Here is a 26947-nt window from a genome sequence, read left to right as displayed (position 1 = left end):
CTGGCACAGCTCTACTTATTGCAGTCATTTGGGGAGTGAACCAGTGGATGGTAGATCTCTTTCTGTCTATCTGTCTGTCTCTGTCACTCTGTCTTTCATATAAATAATATAAAAAATAATAAATAGAATAAAATAAACATTTTTAAAAAGGTTTATTATTCCTAGGCCTTCTCCCTCCCTCCTTCTCTCTGTAACTCTTTCAAATAAATAAAAAATCTTTTTTAAAAAAGACATACCCAGACTCTATAAATGAATAATCTAAAACTCATGTATAGTTTATTTTTTAGACTAAATTTTGAATATGAAATTGGCCTTTTCTAATTCTTTTTTTTTTTACAGGCAGAGTGGACAGTGAGAGAGAGAGAGACAGAGAGAAAGGGCTTCCTTTGCCGCTGGTTTCACCCTCCAATGGCCGCCGCGGTCGGCGCGACGCAGCCGGTGCACCGCGCTGATCCGATGGCAGGAGCCAGGTGCTTCTCCTGGTCTCCCATGCGGGTGCAGGGCCCAAGCACTTGGGCCATCCTCCACTGCACTCCCTGGCCACAGCAGAGAGCTGGCCTGGAATAGGGGCAACCGGGACAGAATCCGGCGCCCCGACCGGGACTAGAACCCGGTGTGCCGGTGCCACAAGGCGGAGGATTAGCCTAGTGAGCCGTGGCGCCGGCCGGCCTTTTCTAATTCTGAAGAGAAATACAAGAGCATAATTTTATGGACTATACACTGACTACATTTTGGTGATCATTGGTAATAACACAATTTCCTGTTGCCTTATATTGTACGAGTACATCAATTCTCCCAATTTCTCCTAAGTTCTCCCCAGACAGTAAGTTTGGTTTGATTCAAGAAGTATTGGTGATATCAAAATTTCATTTTGAACAAGCAATTCTGACTCTAACCTGCAGGGCAAAGAAGTGTTTGGGGACCTTTGAGGAGCCCTGGCTGTCCAACACCCAACCGCACACTATCCCTTGTGCGCCTGCCTCTGAGACCTCCAGCCTAGCTCCTGGTGACCTTTCCATTAGCACCAATCCAGAAAAAGTGACCCCAAGGTTTTTAAAAAGTCACTACAAGTATTCAGTAGAAAAGATAAGAATGCTTACCATCTTTACTTCTCGAAGGGCTTTCTTTAGCCATTTCAATATCATTTACTTCAAAATTGGTTAAGATAGAACCACCCGCTTGTTGGAAATCCTGGGCAAAGGACAAAGCAACCTGCCGATAGTCCACAATGCCAGTGTATGGACAATCTACAGCCATTAGACCCTGGAACAGAATTACAACAAAGTCAGGACAAGAATCCATGAGGTTTGCTCAAAATTCCATTTTTCGCTGAATCCTTTTGTTTATTTTGATAGATAACATACATTCTCTATGCCTGGGAAAAATCTGATACTGTTTAAGAAAAAAATAACACAAAAGTTAGCTCTTTAAGTGTCTAAATGTGACACTGGGCATATATATAATGTGAGTGACAGATTCGAGAAATGATACTGCCCACTCCAGAAAATTCCTACCAAAGACCAGTTTTTCCTTTAGAGAAGCAACTTCAGTAAGGTGATCTCTCTTTTTAAAATTTGTATTTATTGCTTTAAATTGTATTTTAAAGGCAGGGAAACAGAGACAGAGAGAGGTCATTCATTTGCTGGTTCACTCCCCCAAATGCCTATACCAGCTGGGGTCGGATCAGTCTGAAGCCAGGAACCTCAAACAAAATCCAGATCTCCCACACGGGTGGCACAGAGCCAGGTACTTCAGTCACCACCTGCTGTGTCCCAGGTGCACATAAACAAGAAGCTGGGTTTGGAAGTGGAGCCAGACTGGAACCCAGGCACTCTGATATGGGATGTGGAGGCACTTCTTGGTGTCACACTGAGTGTTTTCAGTCCTAGTCTTCCCTCTCCGTATCTGATTCTGATCAGAATCATAACTGATTCCGAGTTGAATTCTACTTAACCAAGCAATTAGGTTTTAAATAAGCTCTACTGAGATTTTCCCAGCAGCATACCAAATACTTATGGGGGTGGGGGGAACTCAGGTGAGTTGTTCTAGCTATCCTCAATGTTTGCAGAGCAATGCTGTAACCTGCTTTTGCTTTTGCCATTTTAGACATGTCCAGGGGCTGCTGCTATGGTGCAGTGGGTTAAAACCCTGGCCTGCAGCACCAGCATCCCATATGGACACTGGTTCAAGTCCCAGCTGCTTCACTTCTGATCCAGCTCCCTGCTAATGCACATGGGAAAGTAGCAGAGGATAGCCCGAGTGCTTGGGTCCCTGCACCCATGTGGGAGATCCAGAAGAAGCTCCTGGCTCTTGGCTGTGGATCGGCGAAGTTCTGGCCTTTGCATTCATCTGGGGAGTGAACCAGAGTACTGAAGACCTCTTTCTCTCTCTATCTCTACCTCTCTCTCTCTATCTCTCTCTGTAACTCTTTCAAATAAATAAAGTAAATCTTTTTTAAAAAAAAGACATACCCAGACTCTATGATGAATAATCTAAAAACTCATGTTTAGTTTTTTAGACTAAATTTTGAATGTGAAATTGGCCTTTTCTAATTCTGAAGAGAAATACAAGAGCATAATTTTATAGACTATACGCTGACTACATTTTGGTGATCGTTGGTAATAACACAATTTCCTGCTGCCTTACATTGTACAAGTACATCAATTCTCCCAAACAAGTTTTCCTAAGCAGACCACTCACATATAGAGGCTGGTAAAACGGTAACCTCTGCCATCCTCTCACCCGGCCGGCACAGCACTGTCGCTGTTGCAGTTTTATAACAATATCTCTTATACTATTATTTTAAATATTTCATCACCCTGCCCCTCCCCGAACAACCTGCTTAGCCCTTAAAAGCTTTTTTTTAAGTGAAAAGATTTTTTTGTTTGTCTGTTTCTAAAGATTTATTTATCTTTTTGAAAGGCAGTGTTACAGAGAAGCAGAGGCACTTAACACTTGTGTGGGAGACCCAGAAGTAGCTCCTGGTTCCTGGCTTCGGATTGGCCCAACTCCAGCTGTTGTGGCCATTTGGGGAATGACCCAGCAGATGGAAGATTCTCTCTCTCTCTCGAGAAACAGAGAGGTCTCTCCCCTCTCTGGAACTCTGCCTTTCAAATAAATAAATATGAATCTTTAAAAAAAAAAAAGCTTTGACTTTGCCACTCATGCTGACCAAAGTCTCCAGGTGGCCACTCACACTACGGATAAAGGCTCACAAAATACCCAGTTGTCTCTTCAAAGACTGGGAGAAACACTGGCAAAGACTTCATCAATTTCCTGACAGTCCTGTTTGCAGAATATGAGAGCAGTTGTTAAGGATGGGCAATCATCCCTTCTGTTTTAATACAGGTGATACATGTAACACTTCATATTAGACTTGGTCACTGTCCCAGTACTCCATAAGTTTAGTAGCTGTAACTCAACTTTGGCCCATAACAGTATTCTGGCTACAATAACCGTGGAAGCTAGCTCAGGATAATACTAAGTCCAAGTTGAGTTCACAAAAACTTCCTTACCCAGCATGAGACTGTGTGACTAGTATGGTAACAGTGGGACAGACTGCACTTCATTCTAGATCAGTAGTTTTTTGGAATCCCAATACCCTTCTTGGTCATCTTGTGCCTGCATGGCCCAGGACAATGCCTGACACACAGGAGACACTCCTGCTTACGGAGGGAAGGGACTCGAGGGTCTGTTTTGAAACATGCTCGATCTCCCTCTCCAGGCCTTCCCTCCTTTTCCTAGGCTTGGCTTCGCTCTTCCTCATGAGGTGCTGGCATGCCCCACCTAGACCTGTGTGGTAGGGAAAGGTGGACAGAGTCCCCTGGGCCAGGGCTGCCTACAGGACAAAGCCAGCCAAATCAGGAGGGGGCTGGGGGACACAGCGCTGGGGCTGTCAGCCAGGAGCTGGGTGTGCACCGTCCAGGTCAGCAGGTCAGTCAGAGCTTGAAATCTGAGGCTATGGCACATTAGGCGGCTGGAAAAGAACCAGGCAAGTTGGCCAGGGAAAGCTGGGAGGAGACTGAGCCAGGAGGCAGGACCAGATGAGTTGTAAGAAAAGGCCAAGGTCAGAGGGAGCAGTTAAGCTCTGATGGAGCTGATAAGAGTTATCCTCCAAGGTCAAAGTTTACTGAGGCAGTTTAACGTCTTCTAGTATCCTCTCACGGCAGAATGCAGTGTTCTTAAAGGGGCCTGTGAAGAGAAGCCCTTCAGAGCTGTGCAATGAAACAACTTCTTTCAGAGGGCCTGGCAGAATCAGAAGCCACGGGAGCTGCACCCACCATCCCTGCAGTGGTGCTGAGGCTGGGGGAGAAGGGAGGGATCCCTGCAAGGCGCTGGTGTGAAATATCCGACTGTACTGCCCACCAGCTCTAGGCTCAGCTAAGCGCGTGTGAGCACTCGCGATGACAAGCTGGTACCACGTAAAGCACCTCGCTTCGTGGAGGCCTCCCAGGATACACCCTGTGCTAAGTTACTCACTCAGCCTGCCAGGGAGGGGTGGTCTCTGAGGTTTGTTTGTTTGTTTGTTTTGGCAGCATATTCCTTTTTATTTTTTTAAGGTTTTTATTTAATGAATACAAATTTCATATGTACAGCTTTCAGGAATATAGTGTTTCCGGCCGGCGCCGCAGCTCACTAGGCTAATCTTCTGCCTGTGGTGACGGCACCCTGGGTTCTAGTCCTGGCTAGGGTGCTAGATTCTGTCCCTGGTTGCTCCTCTTCCAGTCCAGCTCTCTGCTGTGGGCCGGGAAGGCAGTGGAGGATGGCCCATAGTGCTTGGGCCCTGCACCTGCATGGGAGACCAGGAGGAAGCACCTGGATCTTGGCTTCGGATCGGCGCAGTGCCGGCCACAGCGGCCATTTGGGGGATGAACCAACGGAAGGAAGACCTTTCTCTCTGTCTCTCTCTAACTCTGCCTGTCAAAAAAAAAAAAAAAAAAAAAAAAGGAATATAGTGTTTCTTCCCCCCATTCCTGCCCATTCTCTCTTTTTAAATTCTATCTGTTCTTATTACCAGACATTTGGCCTTATTTATTTGATCCCTTTGACACTTAATTCTATCTATATGATCAGTAACATACTTAATATAATCACTTTAACATGTAAGATGGCATTAATACCTGGCAACTTAATGGAATTTGGAATCCTATGGCAAATTTTTAGCTTTACCCTAGGTGTAAGTCCGTGGGAATGTGTGCCGAACTGTACATCTCCTCCCTCTCTTATTCCCACTCTTATTTTTTACAGGGGATCAATTCTTAATTAGACTTAAACACCTAAGAATAATTCTGTATTAAGTAAAGAGTTCAACCAATGGTATTAAGTAGAAAAAGAAAAATACTAAAAGTATAAAATAGTAAGCTGTTCCTCCACAGTCAGGACAAGTGCTGATCAAGTCATTGCTTCTCATAGTGTCAGTTTCACTTCTACAGGTTTCCTTTTAGGTGCTCAGTTAGGTGTCAGAGATCAAGGAGAACATATATTTGTCCCTTTGGGACTGGCTTATTTAACTCAGTATGTTTTCCAGATTTCTCCATTTTGCTGCAAATGACTGGACTTCATTTTTTTTAACCACTGTGTGGTATTCCATAGAGCACTGTAGGAGACAAAGTCCCAAGTTTGCCAAAATACCTCTCCTTCTTTTAAAATTATGGTTTCAGATAAAATACAACTTCCTTTGGGTTGACAGCCATATTTCATTCAGTGCCTAACTGTAGTGTCGGGGCCCAGGGTAAACAAGAACATTTTGGTTGAATTGAACAGGAAAAAAAAAATCAATCCTGAATCAGCTCCAGGGCAGGATGGTCCTTAGGAGCTGTGTGACCTTGGGAAAGGAACAACCAGCTTTGCCACTTGTGGGAAACAAGAACACACGCATATAAGTGATCTTATCTGTACACACGTGCCTCATCTACCTCATTCCAAGCAGTCATGACAATCACTCGGCAGGTGTGGAGAACACCATCAGTCTCCTCCTCAACCTTTATAACAGGTGGGGAGTTCCTTTTTTTTTTTTTTTTTAAAGATTTTATTTATTTATTTGAGAGGCAGAGTTACAGACAGCGAGAGGAGGAGACAGAGAGAAAGGTCTTCTTTCCATTGGTTCACTCCTCGGATGGCTGCAACAGCCAGAGCTGCGCCGATCTGAAGCCAGGAGCCAGGTGCTTCCTCCTGGTCTCCCATGCGGGTGCAGGGGCCCAAAGACTTGGGTCATCTTCTACTGCTTTCCCAGGCCACAGCAGAGAGCTGGATCGGAAGAGGGGCAGCGGGACTAGAACCTCCACCCATAATGGGATGCTGGAGCCGCAAGCAGAGGATTTAACCTACTGCGCCACGGCACCAGCCCCCTGTTTTGTTTTTAACAGTTAAGCATCATTCAAAGAATCACTGGCTCCTATTCCTATTTTTTCATCTTTAGAGCCCTTCACGGGGACAAATGATTGACAATAATTGATGAAATGGTCCAAATTCCCCAAATTTCAGTGTCTGGGAAACCAGGAACCCTATTTTTCAAACTCTACAATCAAATTATTTTTACATCATGATCAAATCTACAATGAGGTCAGCAGCTCACTATCTCACTCATTTTTTATTTTTCTTTTTGATAGTAATCTTAAAATACGAAAGAGTTTTTCATTAGGAAATAAAAATGCACGGTAGAGGGCGGGCACTTGGTAAAGCTAGTTTAGTGGCTGCTTATGGCTCCTGCATTCCATACCAGAGTATCTGGATTAAGACCAGATTCTTGGGGCCAGCACTGTGCAGTAGTGGGCTAAGCCTCTGCCTGTGGCACCAGCATCACAGATGGGCACTGGTTCATGTCCCAGCTGCTCCACTTCTGATCCAGCTCTCTGCTGTGGCCTGGAAAAGCAGTGGAATATGGCCCAAGCCCTTGGGCCCCTGCACCCTCATGGAGACCTGGAAGAAGCTCCTGGCTCCTGGCTTCAGATCAGCTCAGCTTTGGCAGTTGCAGCCATCTGGGGAGTGAACCAGCAGATGGAAGACCTCTCTCTCTCTCTCTCTCTCTGCCTCTGCCTCTCTGTAACTCTGCCTTTCAAATAAATAATAAAATAAATAAATCTTAAAAAAAAAAAAAACACAGCTTCTTGGCTTCTGATCCAGCTTCTTGCTAATTTGTAACCTTGGAGGAAGCAGATGATGGCTCAAATACTTGGGTTCCTGCAACCCACATGGGAGACCCTGACTGAGTTCCTGATCTCCTGGCTTTAGCCTCACCCAGCCCCAGCAGGCATTTGGGGAATGAATCAGCAGATAAAAGATCTCTGTCATTAAATAAAATGAAAATAAATAAAAATTTTTAAATAAATGTGTGCCAAAAATTGACGTCTTTCTAAAAAAACATCATTTATTTATTTGAAAGGCAGAATGAAAGAGAGAAAGACAGATAGACATAGGGAGAGATCTTTCCTCCATTGGTTCATTTCCAAAATGCCTACAATAGCTGAGGCTGAGCCAGGGCTAAAGCCAAGAGCCAAGAACTCCATCTAGGTCTTCCATGTGGGCGGCAGGAACCCAAGTACTTGGGCCATTATCTGCTGCCTCCCAAGCTCATTAGCAGCAAGCTGCTTTGGAAGGGGAACCTAGACTCAATCCTGGGCACTCTTATATGGGATGTGGGCATTCCAAGTGGCAGCTTAACCTGCAGCCTCACAACACCCATTCCAACATAACTTTTTAAAAAATATTTATCTGAGGGGCCGGCGCTGTGGCGTAGCAAGTAAAGCCACGGCCTGCAGTGCTGGCATCCCATATGGGTGCCAGTTTGAGTCCCAGCTGCTCCACTTGCACCTGAGTTCCTGCACCTGTGTGGGAGACCTGGAGGAAGTTCCTGGCTCCTGGCTTCAGATTGGCACAGCTCTGGCCGTTGCAGTCATCTGGGAAGTGAAGTAGATGGAAGACCTCTCTGTATCTCTCTCTCTCTCTCTCTCTCTCTGCCTCTGCCTCTCTGTAACTCTGACTTTCAAATAAATAAATAAATCTTTACAAAAAATTATTTGAAAGGTAGAGTTACAGAGAGAGGTAGAGACAGGAGAAAGAGCAAGAGAGAGAGCTAGATCTTCCATCCATTGGTTCACTCCCCAAATGATCTCAATGGCCAGGGCTAGGCCAGGCCGATGCCAGGAGCCCGGAGCCTCTTCCAGGTCTCCCATGTGTGAGTACTTGGGCCATCCTCTGCTGCCCTCCCAGGCATATTAGCATGGAGCTGGATTGGAAGTGGCGTAGCCACCAGTATCAAACCAGTATCCATATGGAATGATGGTATCATAGGCAGTGGCTTAACCCACTATGCCATAAGGCTGGCCCCTCCAACATGATTTTTGAAGGAGGTTATAAACTGATTTATTTTCCAGGATAATACTTGATGGGAACATATCAGGGAGATTCTAACACCCTCATCTCACAACGAAATTCATGAAATTACATAAAGCTATGAAATAGCAATACATTTAGTGCACTTTCAGGAAGCACTTTTTTTTTTTTTTTTTTTTTTTTTTTGACAGGCAGAGTGGACAGTGAGAGAGAAAGAGACAGAGAGAAAGGTCTTCCTTTGCCATTGGTTCACTCTCCAATGGCCGCCACGGCCGGCGCACTGCGCTGATCCGATGGCAGGAGCCAGGTACTTATCCTGGTCTCCCATGGGGTGTAGGGCCCAAGCACTTGGGCCATCCTCCACTGCACTCCCTGGCCACAGCAGAGAGCTGGCCTGGAAGAGGGGCAACCGGGACAGAATCTGGCGCCCCGACCGGGACTAGAACCTGGTGTGCCGGTGCCACAAGGCGGAGGATTAGCCTAGTGAGCCACGGTGCCGGCCATGGAAGCACTTAATGATAAAATTTATCAGAGGCCATTGTTTGGGATGGAGTGCCTCCATGAGGCCCCAAAAGACCAAACCAAAATGGAATTACTCATGCCAAAGACCCATGTCACCAAACCAGAACTTAGTTGATTATCTCACCTTCCAAGAAATCAGGAGAAAGGGGCAGCAATCAAAACTCCCAATAGGCAAGTTTAGCCAGCATGATAAGGAAGACCTCTCTGTTTTAAGCTTAAAAGAAAAATAACTGTGGAACGATGAATCTGCTGTTTGTTCCCTGTTTCTGCTTTCCTTAGCCCTTTTCTGCCTAGACAGCCAAGTTTCTCTGCTCACCTCAGAAAAGACTCTTTTCTAATATTTGGATGAGACATCCTTCCATTCATGAATTATTAATACAAGGCGATTAGATCTTTAAACTAAATTTATTACGATTTTGTCTTTGGCCACACTCAGCCGTTTTGTAAAGCACTGTATAGACAAGAGATAGGAAATGAGTTTCATTTCAAATTTTTAAAAAGATTTATTTATTTATTTGAAAGGCAAAGTTATAGAGAGATAATCTTCCATTTGGTGGATCACTCCCCAAATGGCCTCAATGGCTGGAGTTGGGCTGGTCCAAAGCCAGGAGCAAGGAGCTTCCTCCAGGTCTCCCACGTGGCTGGCAGGGGCCCAGGCACTTGGGCCACTCTCCGTTGCTTTCCTAGGCCATAGCAGAGAGCTGGATCAGTAATGGAGCAGCAGGAACTTGAACAAGTGCCCATATGGGAGGCTAGCATCACAGTGGGTAGCTTTACCCACTATGCTACAATGCTAGCCCCAATCTCAATTTTTAAAAATAAACTTAACTTTTTAAAGAAGGTTTAAGACTGCAGCAAAGCTGAGCAAAAAGTACAGAGACTTCCCCTTGAAGAATGGCCTCAGCCTACACAACCAGCTCTTCTATGGAGCATCCCTGGTTTTGCAACATATTAGGGACTTTCTCCAGTGTTTTTATTTATTTGTTTGTTTTTAAAGGAGGAGTACTTCAGGTTTATGTTTGGGCCTGGGAGACCTGATGGCTCTTTTAAAAAAAATTATTCATTTATTTTTTATTTACTTGAGATGCAGACAGAAAGAAATCTCCCAACTGTTGGCTCACTCTTCAAATGCCCACAATAGCCAGGGCTGCACCACCCCAGGCTGAAGTCAGGCTCAAGAGCTTCATGTAAGTCTCCCACGTGGGTACAGGGACCCAACCACGTGGACCATCCTCCATGGCTTTCCCCAGGCCATTAGCAGGGAGGTAGATGGGAAGTGGAGCAGCCTGGACATGAACTGGCATCCAAATAGGATACTGGCATCACAGGCAGTGGTATTACCCACTAAGCTACAACACCATCCTCTCCATGTTTTTTAAATAGCCTGTTTTGCTCTAAAAAGGAACTGATATGAATTATAGAAAAGTAGTGAATTATAAGTAAAGTAGGGGCAGGCATTGTGGTGTAGCAGGTTAAGCTGTCCCTTGGGATGCCCGTGTTCCATGCTGGATACTGGGCTCAATTCCCAGCACCTTTGCTCCAAGCCACCTTCCTCCTAATGTATCTTGAGAGGCAGTAAATAATGACTCAAGTGCTTGGACCCCTACCACCTATGGGGGAGACCCAGATGGAGTTCCTGGCCCCTGGCTTCGACCTTACCCAGCCCTGGCTGTTGTGAGCATTTGGGGAGTGAACCAGTGGGTGGACGATCGCTCTCCATCTCTGTTTCTCTCTCTTCTTCTGTCACTCTGCCTTTAAAGTAGATGAAAATAAATAAACACTTTTTTAAAAAAGTGAAGTAAAAGAGGCTAGGCATTCAGCCTGGTGGTTAAGATGCTCAGCATCCCACATTGGGGTACCTGGGATCAGTATTTGGCTCTGGCCTGAGGAGGCAGCAAGTGATGATTCAAGTATTTGGGTTCCTGCCACCATCTGGGACATCTGTACTGAGTTGTCCGCTCCCAGCTTCCAGCTGCTCAGTTTCAGCCAGTGCAGTCATTTGAGAAGTGAACCAGCAGATGGGAGCACTCTGTCCCTCTCTGCCCCTCCGATAAATAATTTTTTTAAAAAGTAAAACAGGGGTCGGCACTGTGGCGTGGCAGGTAAAGTCATTGCCTGCAGTGCTGGCATTCCATATGGGCGCCGGTTCATGTCCTGGCAGCTCCACTTCTGATCCAGCTCTCTGCTATTGCCTGAGAAAGCAATGGAAGATGGCCCGAGTCCTTGGGCCCCTGCACCCGTGTGGGAGACCCGGAAGAAGCTTCTGGCTACTGGCTTTGGATCGGCCCAGCTCCAGCGGTTGCAGCCACCTGGGGAGTGAACCAGCAGATGGAAGATCTCTGCCCTCCCCTCCCCACTCTCTGTAACTCTTGCCTTTCAAATAAATAAATAAATAAGTCTTAAAAAAAAAAAAAAAGTAAAACATCAGGAAAGGAGGAAATAGGAACCAAGGGGAAAGAATATACATAAGTAAACATCCCTAACATCTTAACAGATTTGACAGAAAAATATCCAAATATGTAAATCCATGTGAACTTAATTGTTCACATAAGCATACAATAATATCTACCACTTCTTTTTTTTTAAAATGTTTATGAGACTTATAATTCTTTTAATTATCTATTGCTAATGTTTTTTTAAGATTTATTTATTTATTTGAAAGTCACAATTACACAGAGAGAAGGAGAGGCAGAGAGAGAGAGAGAGAGAGAAGTCTTCTGTCCGCTGGTTCACTCCCCAGTTGACCGCAATGACTGGAGCTGTGCCGATCCGAAGTCAGGAGCCAGGAACTTCCTCCGGGTGTCCCACATGGGTGCAGGGGCCCAAGGACCTGGGCCATCTTCCACTGCTTTCCCAGGCCACAGTAGAGAGCTGGATTGAAAGTGGAGCAGCCGGGACTCGAACCGGTACCCATATGGGATGCCGCTGCCTGCAGTGCCGGCTTTATCCGCTACACCACAGCACCAGCCCCTATCTACCACTTCTACAAGTAGCATTTTATTTAATTCTCAGAAGAACTTCCATTTTACAAATGAGGGGTCTAATGTTTAGAAATAGCATAACCTGAGGCCAGTGTGTGGTACAGAGGGTTAAGCCACTACTTGCAAAGCTGACATTCCATATTAGAGTACCAGTGCCAATCCTGGCTGCTCTTTTCCAATCCCACTTCCTGCTAATGAACCTGGGAAGGGAACAGAAAATGGCCCAAGGACTTGGACCCTTGCTACCCATGCAGGATATCAGGATGTAGTTCCTGGCTCTGGCCTGACCCACACTTGGTTGTTATGGCCATTTGGGAAGTAACTTCTCTCTCTCTTTCTCTCTCTCTCTCTCTCTTCCCCCTCCACCCCGTGTGTGCGTGTGCGTGTGTGTGTGTGCATATGTGTGTGTGTGTTTCTCCTCCTCTCATTCTGCAATTCAAGTTAATAAATAACTCTTAACAAAAAAGACAAATAAGAACCCAAGAAGCAGATGTGAGACTTGAATTTATGTCTGGAGAGATGAAGAAGAAATGTCTTCATGTTCTCCAGACTATATCCCATAAACAGTGTTTCTCTAATCTTTTAATAAGCATCGCCTGGCAAGGAGTTCAAGGTGACACTCTCTTAAACAGATACTACAGTCTAGGTAATATATGTTCTCAGTAATAGGGTGGAAGCCATTCACCGAGTATCAGTGGAACTGAGGGCTGGACTGATAGTCTCCAAACGCTTACCAAGTGAAAGTTGACAGGCAGAGTGACTATTAAATTATTATTCATGTTGTCTCATGAATAAAGATGAGATTTCCCCCAAGCGTGTTTCAAGCAAGCTACTCTACTAACCACACTTCACACTCAGGCCAGCCTTATCTTTCCAAAAGGCAGATCAGGCACTGCAGCTACCTTCCTCAGACAAGCTAAAGCAGCTCCCCATGCCTGCTGGATAAACTTCAGAGTCATCAGCATGAATTCTGGGACCTGAGTATGGGCCTGACCCTGCCTTTTGCAGCCTCGCCTCTTGGCTCTCTCTACACACCTGATGCTCCAACCACATCATCACTCAGAGTTTTGTAAATATGCCATACCTCTTGCTTTTGCTAATGTTGGCACAGGAAAAGGAGCAAGCAGGTGACCAGAGCTTGTGGCAGTGCCTTATTGTGTCTGACAATGTCACTGCTTCTACAGTGGAATCACTTAACTGACTTCTCATGACTTCTACCTCCTGCAAACGCAGGTTCAGCTTCCATGCACAGGATTCAAGTGAAAATATTCCTTTGAACACATGCATGAGGCTGCAGAATCGCTTACCCTGCAATATGGCTCCTTCTTCTTTATATCTTCCTGCTGGATCAGCCTCAGGCCCTGGACACCATTCTGCAGGCCTCTCTCATACAGGGCCTGAAGTCTGGGAATTTCTTCTTGTTCAACGGCTACTATAAGCTTAAAAAGAAAAATGGTAGAGAACATGGGTAGAGTTGAATGTATCATCAGCTGCAACAGACACAGCCAACAGAAGATAATAAAATGTTGTATGAGGTTTTCAAAAGTTCATGGAAAATGTGCATTATGAAAAATTATGCACAGATTTCAAAAAATTGTGTATTAAGGAATTTATCTTTTAATTCTAATTTCCATGAACTTTCAAAATAATGATGATTGACTGATTGATTGAGAGGCACAGTGACAGAGACAGAACTCTTCCACCTGTTGTTTCACTTCCCAAATGGTAGCAAAGGCTGGGCCTCGGCTAGGCCTAAGCTGGGGGTGTGGAACTCCACCTGGGTCTCCCACATGGGTGGCAGGGGCTCAAACAATCGGACCATCATCTGCTACCTTCGCAGGTGCATTAGCAGGGGGCTGGAAAGGAAGTGGAGCAGCCAGGAGTGGAACTGGTGCTCCAATATGGGAAACCAGTGTTGTGTTGCAGGTGGCTGCTTAACCCACTGTGCCACATGCCAGCCGCTTCCCATGAACTTTTTAAAGTACCCTCATCTGATTCAAACACTGTTGATTAAAATTGTTTTTCTTTAGTGTCTACTTTTCCCTTTCTGCATGACTTTATTTTCATCCTCCATCAAGAAAAGTTGTAACAAAACTGCATTATAACAAAGTTTCCCCAAAAGTGATGAGGCCTCTATTTCTACTTCTGTCATAGCAGGCCATAAGCAACCCTATTCCTTTCACTCTCTCAGTACCAAAGAGGAGCACAAGTTGCTTAGTCATTATATGTATTTATTTTTTCCAAAACAGCATGGCCTTATTCCTGTAAGAAAGTGTGAAGTCCCAGTGGGCAGAAAGACAGCTGGTACTCAGTGCGATGGGCTTTCAGAGGGAGAAGCCATTCATTCTTCAAGAATGAATTACACATGCGGCCAGGCCTGCACATCCCGAGTCCCACATCTGCAGCTTCGATCAACGGTGGACTCAACAGATGAGCAAGAGCTGCAGCCCTAAGGAACGAGTACAGACTTCTCCCCAGTCACTATCCTGAGCCAGTACTTCCATAGCGCGTACACTGTCTGGGGCATGGTAAGTAGTCCAGTGATGAAGCACACAGGAGGGTATGAGTTATAAGAAAACACCTTTCCACTTTTTAGGATGGAGCTGAGCATCAGCAGACCATGGCAGCTGTCGGTGTCCTGGAATCAGCCTCCCATGGATACCAGGGTTAAGTGCATTTAGGAATGCATTCTGTTGCAGAGAGAAAAACAGCAAATCCAAGCATCTGCTTGAAGTAGTTTTTCTGTCACTCAGCAGCTGCCAGCAGGGGACAGCAGAGTCGCAGTCACAGGCACATCAGAATGTACAAGTGACCACATGGCACTAAGGAGTCAACACTTAAGAGGTAATAGTTTTTGTTTTAAAACTTTATTTATGGGGCTGCTGCCTGCAGTGCTACCATCCCGTAAGAGCACTGGTGGCTCCTCCACTTTCAATCCAGCTCTCTGCTGTGGCTTGGGAAAGCAGTGGAAGATGGCCCAGGTCCCTGGGCCCCTGCGCCCATGTGGGAGACCTGGAAGAAGTTCCCAGCTCCTGGCTTCGGATCGACCCAGCTCTGGCCATTGTGGTCATTTGGGGAGTGAACCAGCAGATGGAAGACCTCTCTCTCTGCCTCTCTGTAACTCTGCCTTTCAAATAAATAAATAAATCTTTAAAAAATTTTTTTTATTTATTTGAAAAGGAGAGAAAGCATCTTCCATCTGCTGATTCACATTCCAAAAGCCCTCAGCAGCAAGGGCTGGGCCAAGCCAAAGCTGGGAGGCCAACTCCACTCGGGTCTCCCACAGGAGTAGCAGGACCTGAGGGCTCAGGCGCCACCTGCTGCTTCCCAGGATGCACATTAGCAGGAAGCACAGCCAGGACTGAAACCTCGGCGCTCCAGCACAGGGTTGTGGGCGTCTCAGCACTGTCCCAATCACCCTACTGAATGACTGCACTAGGTGTTACTTTTAATTACGGCAGAAAGGATACTTACGTTAAAAAATTTAACCTTAAAAAAGAAAGTAGAAATGAAGGACATGCTCCCAAAAAGTGAAAGGAAGAAAGAAAAGCTCACAGAATGGGAGAAAATATTTACAAATCATGTTGATAAAATACCTATCTAGGGGCTAGCGCTGTGACGTAGCGCGTAAAAGCCACCGCCTGTGGTGCCGGCATCCCACATGGGCGCAGTTCGAGACCCGGCTGCTCCACTTCTGATCCAGCCTCTGCTATGGCCTGGGAAAATAGTAGAAGATGGCCCAAGTCCTTGGCCCCTGCACACGTGTGGGAGACGCGGAGGACGCTCCTGGCTTTGGATCGGCGCAGCAGAGCGGCCAGCAGAGCAAGACCTCTCTGTTCTCTCTTCACCTCTCCTTCTCTGTGTAACTCTGACTTTCAAATAAATAAATAAATAAATAAATCTTTAAAAAAAATCTACCTAAAAATGTATTCTATATGTATGTAGTACACAGAATATATTTTTTAAAAATCTTTTTAAAATTTATTTATTTATTTATATGAAAAGAAGAGTATCAGAGGGACAAGGCGGGGTGGGGGAGAGAGAGAGAGACTTCTGTTGGTTCACTATTGTAAAAGTAAACCTGAGAAAACAATTTTCCTCACAATATTCAGAAAGAATACTGAGGAATAAGTTTGATGAAAGAAGTATAAGCCTTGCAGAACCAAAAATGACAAAATACTGCTGAAAAAAGAAGATAAAAATAAGCAGAATTTTCATATTCCTAGTTTGCAAGATTTAAAACTGTTAGGATGGCAATATTCTCCAAATTGATCTACAGATTCAACACAACTCCTGTTAAAATTCCAGCAGCATTTTTGGAGAAAGTGATGTTACTTCCAAAATTGGAAAAGCTAGCGTCCCAGAAAAGAAAAAAAAAAAAAATTGGAGGATTCACTTCCTATACTGGCCTAAGAATAGACCGAATGGACATATGCATCAATTGAGAATCCATTAACATTTATGCTCCAATGATTTTTGAATAGGGTATCAAAAAAATGTAGAAATAGTCTTTCCAACGAGCAATGGAACAACTAGATATCCACACACAAAAGAATGAAATTGGTCACCTTCCTCGTGCCATATATAAAATGAATACAAAAGTAATCATAGTCAAATGTAACAGCTAAAGCTAGAAAATGCCCAGGGTGGAGGGAGGGAAAGAAACTACGAGGAACTCCTTGCAACCTAGTCTTGGGCAATGATTTCTTACATATAATATTAAAGTACAACAAAGCAAAAAGATAAGCTAGACTACATAAAAAACATCAGTGCTTTCAAGAAAGCAAGAAAGAAAAACTACAGAGTGGGATAAAATCACAGAGCTGATCGTGGTAGTTCCTCCAACCGAGGTTTTGCTTTCTACGGTTTCATACAGAGTCAACCAAAAGTCAAAAGCATTAAATGGAAAATCCTAGAAATAAATAACTGATAAGTTTTTTAAATTAATATTTATTTATTTGAAAGAGAGAGAGATTGTGAAAGGCGGGAGAGGGAGAGAGAACACACTCTCACCCACTGGTTCACTCCCCAAATGCCTGCAATGGCCCAGACTGAGCTGGGACAAAGTCAGGAGCCAGGAACTTAGTAAAGGGCTCCCTCATGGGTGGCAAGAATCCGATTACTTGAGTCATCACTGTTACCTCCTATGGCCTGCATAGGATGAAACTGGAATTAGGAGCTAGAGCCAGGAATCAAACACAAGTGCTCAGCTGTGGGACATAGGTATCCAAATGGATGCTATAACTGTTTACCCCAACAATTTATATATTTTAAATTTCAAGCTGTTCTGAGCAGTGGGATGAAATTTCACATCATCCCACCACGTGCTGCCTCAGATATGAGTCACTTCTTTGTCCTGCATATCCATACTGTATGTGTCACCTGCCTCTTTGTACTCAGTGTTGACATCAGTTATGAGACTGGCATCAAAGTGATTGTGTTCAAGTTAACCTTATTTTACCTAATAACGGCCCAAAAACACAACAGCAGTAATGCTGGCTATTCTGATATGTCAAAGACAAGTGATAAAGTGCTGTCTTTAAGTATCGTCTCACACTATCATAAGAGGGGTGAGGATAAGAAGGTATTTTGAGAGACAGAGAGAAAGAGATAACATTAGCATAAGTTTTATTATAATACATGGTTATAAATGTTATTATTAATTATTGTTATTAATCCTATTGAGGCTAATTATAAATCAAACTATTGTAGATATGTATATCCATAGTTTACACCATCTTCTGCAGGTATTGGAATAAATCCTCTATTAATGGGGGGGACTGCAGGATAATGTATCTGGAATATATAAAGAATACACACAACTCAGGAAAATATGATCAATGAGCAAAAGATTTAAAATGGGCAAAAGAATTGAATGGACATTTCTTTAAAGAAGTCACATGAATGGTCAATAAGGAAATGACAAGATGTTCAACACAGATCCTGAAAATCCACTTCTGTATATAAATCCAAAGGAAACAAATTATGTCAGAAAGACATACACATTTCCATGATCACTGCACTATTACACACAATAGTCAAGATAGGGAATCAACCTAAGTGTTCATGAATAGATAAAAAAAAAAATGTAGTCCATGTACACAATGCAATACTATTCAGTCTTTAAAAAAGAAGAAAATACTACATTTTGTGACAACATGGACGGATCTGGAGGGCATTATGTTAAGTGAAGCAAGCCACGCACATAAATACTGCATGATCTCATTCACATGTGGAATCTGAAAAAGTTGAACCCATAGAAGTAGAGCGTGGAATGGTGCTTACCAGGGTGCAGGTGGTAAGGAGATGTTGGCTAAAGGCTATACAATCTCAGTCAGATAGGAGGATTAAGTTCTGGAGATCTACCATAAAACACTGCAACTACCGTTAGGAGCAATGTATTCTTGAAGATTGGTAAAAGAGTACATTTTGAGTATTCTCACCACAAATAAATGGTAAGTCTGTGATAACCAATATATAGGCTATATATTGGTTAAATATTATATTTAGCCATTACACACATATACATATTTCATGCTAATCACATTATTAATCATTATATTGAATAATATTCATATATTATCTACAACAGGTGTAATATGCTGAACATGATAAGTATATACAATTTTGTCAATTAAAAATAAACTAATTTTTGAAAATAAAGATACTCAACACCATTGAAACTGCACTAAGTTATAGCCCCTATATTCAATAGGATGGATAAAATAAAAAGGACATTAACAGATTGGTAAGGATATAGAGAAACTGGGGCCCCCATAACTGCTAGTGGAAATGTAAAATAGTAAAAAAGCACTTTGGAAAGCTATTTGGCAGTTCCCCAGAATGTTAACTATCCCAACAATCCAACTCACAGGAAGAAACACATACAAGAGGTATGAAAACATATGCTCACGCAAACATCTGTACACAAATGTCCACTGAAGCATCATTCATAAAAACCAAAAAGTGAAAACCACCTAAATTCTTTCAAATGATGAATAAACAAAATGTGGGATATTCATATAATGAAATATCATTCAGCCATAAAAAGGAATGGAGTACAGATTCATGCTAAAATGTGGATGAACTTTGAAAACATTATGCTAAGTCAAACAAACAGTTCACAAAAGACCACATGGTATATGATTCGACCTGAACAGGCAAATCCACAGAAACGTAAAGTATAGTAATGGCTGCCAGGGACCAAGGGAGATTGGAATAGAGAGTAACTGTGGGGAGCAACTCGGACTAGACTAAGTTACTGGAATTAAGACTTATTCTATGCATCTGCTCTCCCACAATATGGTGCTGGGAGAGGAGGAAACAGCTTCTACGCAGCTGTCTCTGACAACTTGAGTGATGACCTGCAGGAGCTGATCCTGCTCCTGATTGGAGGAGAGCAGCGTACTCGGCGTGTGGGTAGCAGAGTTGGGATTGGCGGAAGAGGACTATAAAGGAGGAGAGAGACAACATGCACCAGGAACATCTATCTGAAGGAACACCTGTGCAGCCCCCGAGAGAGCCGGCCAGCGGTGTGCCGCTCCCCCGCGGAAGTGGGGAAAGTGGCAGGGGGAACCGCCCTTCCACGGAGGTGGAAGGGATAGTAGCCAACCCGGGAAGAACCAGCAGCAAACCCGGGGAGGGCCGAGCAGACGAAAGAACAGCGCAGGGTCCTGTGTCGTTCCTCCGCGAAGAGGGGGAGTGACAAGTAACCATCAATAGTACGGCTTCTTTTTGGTGTGAAAATATTCTAAAATTAGTGGCAATGGCAGCACAATTCTGTGAACCTACTAAAAACATTTAAATGGCTGAACTACATAGATATGATAGATATGCCAATAAAGCTATTTTTTAAAGTACATGCAGGGGAAGGCATTTGGCCCAGCAGTTAAAGACACTAGTTAAGATGTGCACACCCCATAACAGAATGCCTCGGTTTAATGCTTACTCCAGCTTCCTGCTAATGTAGACCCTGGGAAGCAGTGGTGTCAGCTCAAGCTGCTGCCCACATGGGAGACCTGGATTGAGTTCCCATCACCCAGTTTTGGGCTCTGGCCTGAGGCCATTGTAGGCATTTGAACAGTGAACAAGTGGATGCGAATATGCTCGTTTTCTGTCTCTCTCTGCCTCTCAAATATATTTTAAAAATAAAATAAAAAAAAAAAAGTAGAGTAAGTCACATCATATTTTTCAAAGTTATTTCCTAAAATTAGATTTCACAAAGCACACAGATACAAAGGAAGGAAAAGCCAGGTATTTTTAAAAATTCAACATTAAGCATCAGTGTGAAAGTGTTAGTTACGAGTAAGTCGAGGCCCAGGTAAAACACCATACCTTGCCACATTGCTTGTAGGAAATTCCCTTTTGGTTACAGTACTCATACATGAGGGCTGCACCCTGTACACATAATTTAGCTTTCAGAGATTCAGGTTTATAATAAATTCCACTATGAATGACCCCACTGTTATGTCCAGTCTGGTGAACAGCTACAGAACAAGAGAAACAGGGTAAGAGAAAGCACATGACTCAGAAAAAGCCTACAAGGTGAGAGAACAAACTTACACTTGAAGCTTTAGGAGACTTTATCTTTCAAAATTCTGCCTGAATTTGCTCAGATCACTAGTAACTTTCTCCAGGAGCCATCCCTAGTTCCCACACCACACCTTTTCAGCCCATCTCTCATTTCAGCTCTAAGTTTGGTGCGCACGCTCACCTCTCACTACCAGCAAACCATCTGTGCATCCTCCACGGCTCGCTGCATTCTGGCCTAGGGCTATTTCTAACTTTTTGGGAGGCAGTGGGGCTCAACATATTATGGACAATCCTCAACCAAAGAAAGACACACTCCTGCCCCTCAGAGGCCCTGGTGACATCAAGTTCTCCAACACTGCCTTTGTATGGCTGTTCCTCTTTCCCAATCTTAACTCTCCCCACCCCCTCAACTCCTGCCTTCTCATATAATCTCTCAAATAAATCAACTACACCCAAGTCCTTGTCCCAGCCTCTGCCTCTAGGAGAACCCAAACCAAGATACTAACATGGACACTCAGCTCCAGAGTCAGAAGCGACAAAATGACCAGGTGACCAAGTCAGCCCAAAGGCAACGCTGACAGCATACATACCCAAGTCTTTCTCCTTTTCCACAACACCAATCGAAAGTGCCGGATGTCGCAGGATGAGTGCTCTGGCAGAGGCAAGCCCCACAATTCCACCTCCGACAATGACTACATCAAATGAGCTTTAAGAGAAAGTCACTATTAAATACACATGTTCACAGTAGGGCTCACCAAAGGTCACAGGCATAATTCTCAACATCGATGACCATTATACTATTAATTTATAATCAGATATGTATTGGGCTTTGAGCTATTTGGCTTCACTTCATGAACACACCTTTTAAAGCTGCTTTCTGCTGGTCAGCAGATTAATCATGAACAAACCTTTAAAGTTACATGCACTGCTGGTCAGTAGGTAAGTCAGCTGCAGCCCGCTGGCGGGGAGGATGGCTGCTTGCCAGGCTGCCTGGGTCTCTATCGTGCCCAGTCCCTGGCTGGTTATATCAGTGATCATGCTGGGTTAAGCGGCAGACTTCTCTTTACCTTCAGTCCTTCCAAACTGAACTGTAGGATTCTGGAGGACAGGCTAACACACTATGCCTTTAACACCTCAGTGTGCAAGAATCTATACTTTCTTTTTTCTGATAAGAAGTAAACTACAGTTAGAACATCAAGCCTAAAGGAAATAACCAGTCCAGAATGGGCTCAGAACCACAATGTTAACCACAACAAACCTGGATTACACAGTCACCTGAAAGATTAGAAAGGGCATGAATAATTTCTCTAACTCTGCAACTAGAAGCTTAAAAGATTACATGGTCAACAAATCCAGGTCTTATGAGATCAGAAAAGAGGGAAACTTCAGAGAGTAGGCCCTCCCTTTGAAAAGTGACCTAAGTTTCCATTTCAAAATCCTTCATGGAAGTACATCAACTTGGTAACAAATGCTGTCACATCTGCAGCTACATGAGAAGCCAGAAACAGCCCCTGGACAACTTAGGGTCTAATGTGTGAGTCTGATAAATTTAATCCTATATATTAAGCTAATTTTAGGGTCAAAAGGGCATAAAATTTTCTCCTTTAGTCTAAGTGCATCATAACTTGGACAAGGATAGCCTCTAGGTGGCGCTCAACAGGTAGTTCTCTGCAGTATTACTGCATGGTGGGATCACAACCTGTTACCAAGGGGTGTGTGGGATGGTGAACAAGGTCCACAGTTAAGAGAGAATAAAAAACAACAGCATAAGTGAAATAGGATTCTGGGTCCACTACATTAATAGTGGTTATTGGCAAATGTTCACACTGGTCAACTAAAACATTACTAATATCAGCAAAGTCCAAGCCTTTAAATATGCTTTTAAAAATATAATTTCACAAAAGGGTAAAACACTCATATTCTAATATAGTTACTTACATGATTTACTAACCTTGACCCTTTTTTTTTTTTTTTTTTGACAGGCAGAGTGGACAGTGAGAGAGAGAGAGACAGAGAGAAAGGTCTTCCTTTTGCTGTTGGTTCACCCTCCAATGGCCGCCGCATCGCACTGATCCGAAGCCAGGAGCCAGGTGCTTCTCCTGGTCTCCCATGGGGTGCAGGGCCCAAGTACTTGGGCCATCCTCCACTGCACTCCTGGGCCACAGCAGAGCTAGCCTGGAAAAGGGGCAACCGTGACAGAATCCGGCGCCCCGACCGGGACTAGAACCCGGTGTGCCAGCGCCTCAGGCAGAGGATTAGCCTACTGAGCGTGGCCCCGGCCTAACCTTGACCCTTTTTACAACTTCTACAATAAGCAGATCTTTTAGGAAATCTACACATGATTCCCAAGAATTCCACAAATATAATTACTGGTAAAACAGTCTTTACAAACCTCCATAATCTTTTACTAAGGTAGGTTTTCAAAGCATTTACAAATCTTTAAGTTATTGGTGTGCATATGACTTAGTCATATTTTATGTACTTTTTTCCTAATCAAGGTGATATCTATACTGACCAATAAACTGTAAGTACCCTTCAAGAACAGCTGGGCCCACAAAAGGAAGGGGTGTGTGTGTGCACCTGTGTAAGAAAGCCACTTCTTTTCTACTTTTTTTTTTCCCTTACTCCCAGGTCGGGCTATGATGCTGTGCTTAGCTCTCAAGCTTCACTTTTCTGAAAAAAGCAGCACCACCTTCACACTCCACAGGAGTAGTCTTGACTCGTACAGTAGTGTTTCTCATCCTTGCTCCCTCTGGGGAACTCTAATAAAAACCCTTTGGTGGGAGCAGGTATTTAGCCTAGTGGTTAAGCCATCTGCATCCTACATGGGAGTCCCTGAGTTCAAGCCCAGGCTCAGGCTTCTGACTCCAGCTTACTGCCAATGCAGACCATGGGAGACAGCACTGACAGCTCGAGTAATTGAGTTCCTGCCACCTATGTGGGAGATTTGGATCGAGTTCCTGGCTCCTGGCTCCTGGCTCTGGCCCCAGTCTAGCCCCTGCCGTTGTGAGCATCTGGGGATTGAACCAGTGGTTGGAAGTTCCCTATCTGTCCCTCAGTGTCTCAGAAATAGAAACAAAACCCAAAAAACTTGGCAAGGTGGAGCTTCTCCTTTGTTACAGTCTCTCAACCAAAAAATTTTACTTGGCTCTTGATTTTGCAGATTCTATTGCAATCATTAATCAAATTTTAGTTTTTTAAAAAGCTTTTTTTTTTTTTTTTTTTTTTGACAGGCAGAGTTAGGGAGAGAGAGAGAGACAGAAAGAAAGGTCTTCCTTTTCCGTTGGTTCACCCCCCAAGTGGCTGCTACGGCCGGTGCACTGCGCTGATCCGAAGCCAGGAGCCAGGTGCCTCCCCTTGGTCTCCCATGCGGGTGCAGGGCCCAAGGACCTGGGCCATCCTCCATTGCCTTCCTGGGCCACAGCAGAGAGCTGGACTGGAAGAGGAGTAACCGGGACAGAATCCGGCGCCCTGACCGGGACTAGAACCCGGGGTGCCAGCACTGCAGGTGGAGGATTAGCCTAGTGAGCTGCAGCACCAGCCCTAGATTTGCTTATTTATTTGAAAGGCAGTCACAGTGGGAGAAGAGGCAGATGGAGGGAGACAGGGAGATCTCCTATCCAGTGGTTCATTCCCCAAATGCCCAAAAATGTCAGCCCAGGCCAGGCTAAAGCCAGGAGCCAATAACCTAATCTGAGTTTCCCACAAGTGTGGCAGGGGCCCAAATACTTGGGCCATCTTCCACTGCCTTCCCTAATGTTAGCAGAAAGCTGGATCAAAAGCAAAGGAGTCAGGACTTCAATCAGCATTCTTTTTTTTTAAATATTTATTTTATTTAGTTGAAGAGTACAGAGAGAGGTAGAGCCAGAGACAGAGAGATCTTCCATCTGCTGGTTTACTCCCCAAATGACTGCAATGGCCAGAGCTGAGACGATGCGAAGTCAGGAGCCAGGAGCTTCTTCCAGGTCTCCCATGTGGGTGCAAGGGCCCAAGAACTTGGGCCATCTTCTACTGCTTTCCCAGGCCATAGCAGAGAGCTGGATCGGAAATGGAGCAGCTGGGACATGAACCGGTGCCCATATGGGATGCTGGCATTGCAGGCTGAGGCTTTAACCTGCTGTGCCATCAGCATTCTGATAAGGGATATAAGTCTCACAAACAGCAGCTGAACTGGATGCACCACGATGCTGGCCCCATTAATCAACGTTTCATTTTCTAACATAAAACTATGCATTAAATAGACTTTTTCCAATTATTTATGTCACCTTTACTTCCCGCCCTCAAACCTGAAAAATCACTGTTCGACACAACAACATGAGGTGATGGAGGCACCCTTCACAAGGAAAGCACGGAAGTCCAAGCAGCCACTCTGGGAAAGACGCCCAGAACAGCAGCAGGTGAGCACTGGAGGACATCTGAAGGTCAAGGGGACAGCTTTTTCCACATCTCAGTCGCAAGCCAGCACCGATGAGCAGTTTAACAGTAACTTTTTAAAAAGCTTCTGATTATGAAAAAGGGCAAACCAATACAAAGTTAGAGAAAAGAGGACAATGAATCCCCATATACACATCATGCATCTTCAAAAGTCATCAACGCACAACAAATCTGTGCCTTCCATACCCCATGTATTTCATTCCCTCCTTTTTAAAACAATTTTGATGCAAATCCTAAGCATCATTATTTCATTTGTAAATGTTTCAAAATGTTATTTCTAAAGGTCTCTTTAAAACACACATGCTGGGGCACAACTGTGCCACAACACCTGTGATGCAACATCCCATATGAGCGCTGATTCGACTCAGCTTGGCCCAGCCCTGGCTTTTGTGGCACTCGAGTAGTGAACCAGTGATTGGAATATAACTCTCTGTCTTCACCTCTCTATGCTTTTCAAATAATAATTTAAAAAATCTTAGACACACACACACACACACACACACACACACACATACTACCACCTTAGAACTAAAAATAGTAACATTTTTTATATCAAATACTCTGGATAAAGCCCTTAAAAGAAAATAGAATAAAATCTTTGGGACCTAGAGTTGACATCAAAAACATAGTCTATAAGAAAAATGTGGCTAACCTGGATTCATCGAAATTTAAAACTTCTTGTGGCCGGCGCTGCGGCGCACTAGGTTAATCCTCTGCCTGCAGTGCCGGCATCCCATATGGGCGCCGATTCAAGTCCTGGCTGCTCCTCTTCTGATCCAGCTCTCTGGTATGGCCTGGGAAAGCAGTAGAAGATGGCCCAAGTCCTTGGGCCCCTGCACCCACGTGGGAGACGGGAAAGAAGCTCCTGGCTTCGGATTGGTGCAGCTCCGGCTGTTGTGGCCATCTGGGGAGTGAATCAGCAGATGGAAGACTCCCCTCTCTCTCTCTCTCTGCCTCTCTGTAACTCTGCCTTTCAAATAAATAAAGTAACTCTTAAAAAAAAAAAAAAGACTATTAAGAGGATGAAAAGATAATCAACAAGATTGGGAAAAAAATACTTGCAGCTACATTTTTGATAAAGAACCTGTACCTAGAATATGTAAAAGAGTCTCAAAACCAGCCACAGGACAAAAGGAATTAACAAATATTTCATCAGAGGACAGATATACAGATGGCCAATAAGTACATGACAAGATTCAAACACTGTAAGTTTCTGGATTATTCAAACACCATTGCCTTAGGGAAAGGCAAATCAAACCATAATGAGAGGGGCTGGTGCTGTGGTGCAGCAGGTTAATGCCCTAGCCTGAAGTGCCTTCATCCCATAGGGGCGCTGGCTCGATACCTGGCTGCTCCACTTCTGATCCAGCTTTCTGCTTCGGTCAGAGAAAGCAGGAGAAGGACCCCTGCACCAGTGTGGGAGACCCAGAAGAAGCACCTGGCACCTGGCACCTGGCTCCGGATCAGCACAGCTCCGGCCGTTGCGGCCATATGGGGAGTGAACCAACAGAAGGAAGACCTTTCTCCCTGTCTCTCCTCTCACTGTCTGTAATTCTACCTCTCAAATAAATAAAATATTTGAAAAAAAAAAAAAACCCATAATGAGATATCACTACACTCCTATTAGAATGGCTAAAATTAAAAAGTGACAGTAAAAGTGCAGATGAGGATGAAAAAAATTGGATCACTCACACACTGCTGGTTAGGATGTAAACTAGTACAGCTACTCTGGAAAAAAGCATGGAAGTCTCTTAAAAAACTAAGTATGATAAGCTGGCGCTGCAGCTCATTTGGCTAATCCTCCGCCTGCGGCACCTGCACCCGGGTTCTAGTCCCAGTTGGGGCGCCGGTTCTGTCCCGGTTGCTTCTCTTCCAGTCCAGCTCTCTGCTGTGGCCTGGGAAGGCAGTGAAGGATGGCCCAAGTCCTTGGGCCCTGCACCCGTATGGGAGACCAGGAGGAAGCACCTGGCTCCTGGCTTCGGATCGGCGCAGCACGCCGGCCGTCGCGGCCATTTGGGGGGTGAACCAATGGAAGGAAGACCTTTCTCTCTCTCTCTCTCTCTCTCTCTCTCTCTCTCTCTCTCACTGTCTAACTCTGCCTGTCCAAAAAAAAACAAAAAACAAAAAACAAAAACAAAAAACAACTA

At 44.4% G+C, this 26947-nt stretch overlaps 1 protein-coding gene across 5 annotated transcripts in view; it reads right to left on the bottom strand.

Moving 5' to 3' along the window:
- Positions 1 to 26947, bottom strand: part of L2HGDH (L-2-hydroxyglutarate dehydrogenase) — a 56411-nt gene that overhangs the window by 27554 nt on the left and 1910 nt on the right. For 2 of the 5 annotated variants that reach the window (XM_002718232.5, XM_070053676.1), the window contains exons 2-5: positions 20957 to 21072; positions 20169 to 20320; positions 13142 to 13273; positions 1101 to 1263 (exon numbers count right to left, since the gene is read on the bottom strand). In XM_002718232.5, the coding sequence (XP_002718278.2) occupies positions 1101 to 1263; positions 13142 to 13273; positions 20169 to 20320; positions 20957 to 21072 (563 nt within the window). Of the gene's footprint in view, positions 1 to 1100; positions 1264 to 13141; positions 13274 to 20168; positions 20321 to 20956; positions 21073 to 26947 lie in introns of those variants that run through there. The other 3 variants (XM_070053678.1, XM_070053677.1, XM_070053679.1) reach the window with 3 other exon arrangements.

Source organism: Oryctolagus cuniculus, chromosome 12 (assembly GCF_964237555.1).
Source record: "Oryctolagus cuniculus chromosome 12, mOryCun1.1, whole genome shotgun sequence".
NCBI classification, from domain to species: Eukaryota; Metazoa; Chordata; class Mammalia; order Lagomorpha; family Leporidae; genus Oryctolagus; species Oryctolagus cuniculus.
This window is presented reverse-complemented; position numbering and strand designations above follow the sequence as displayed.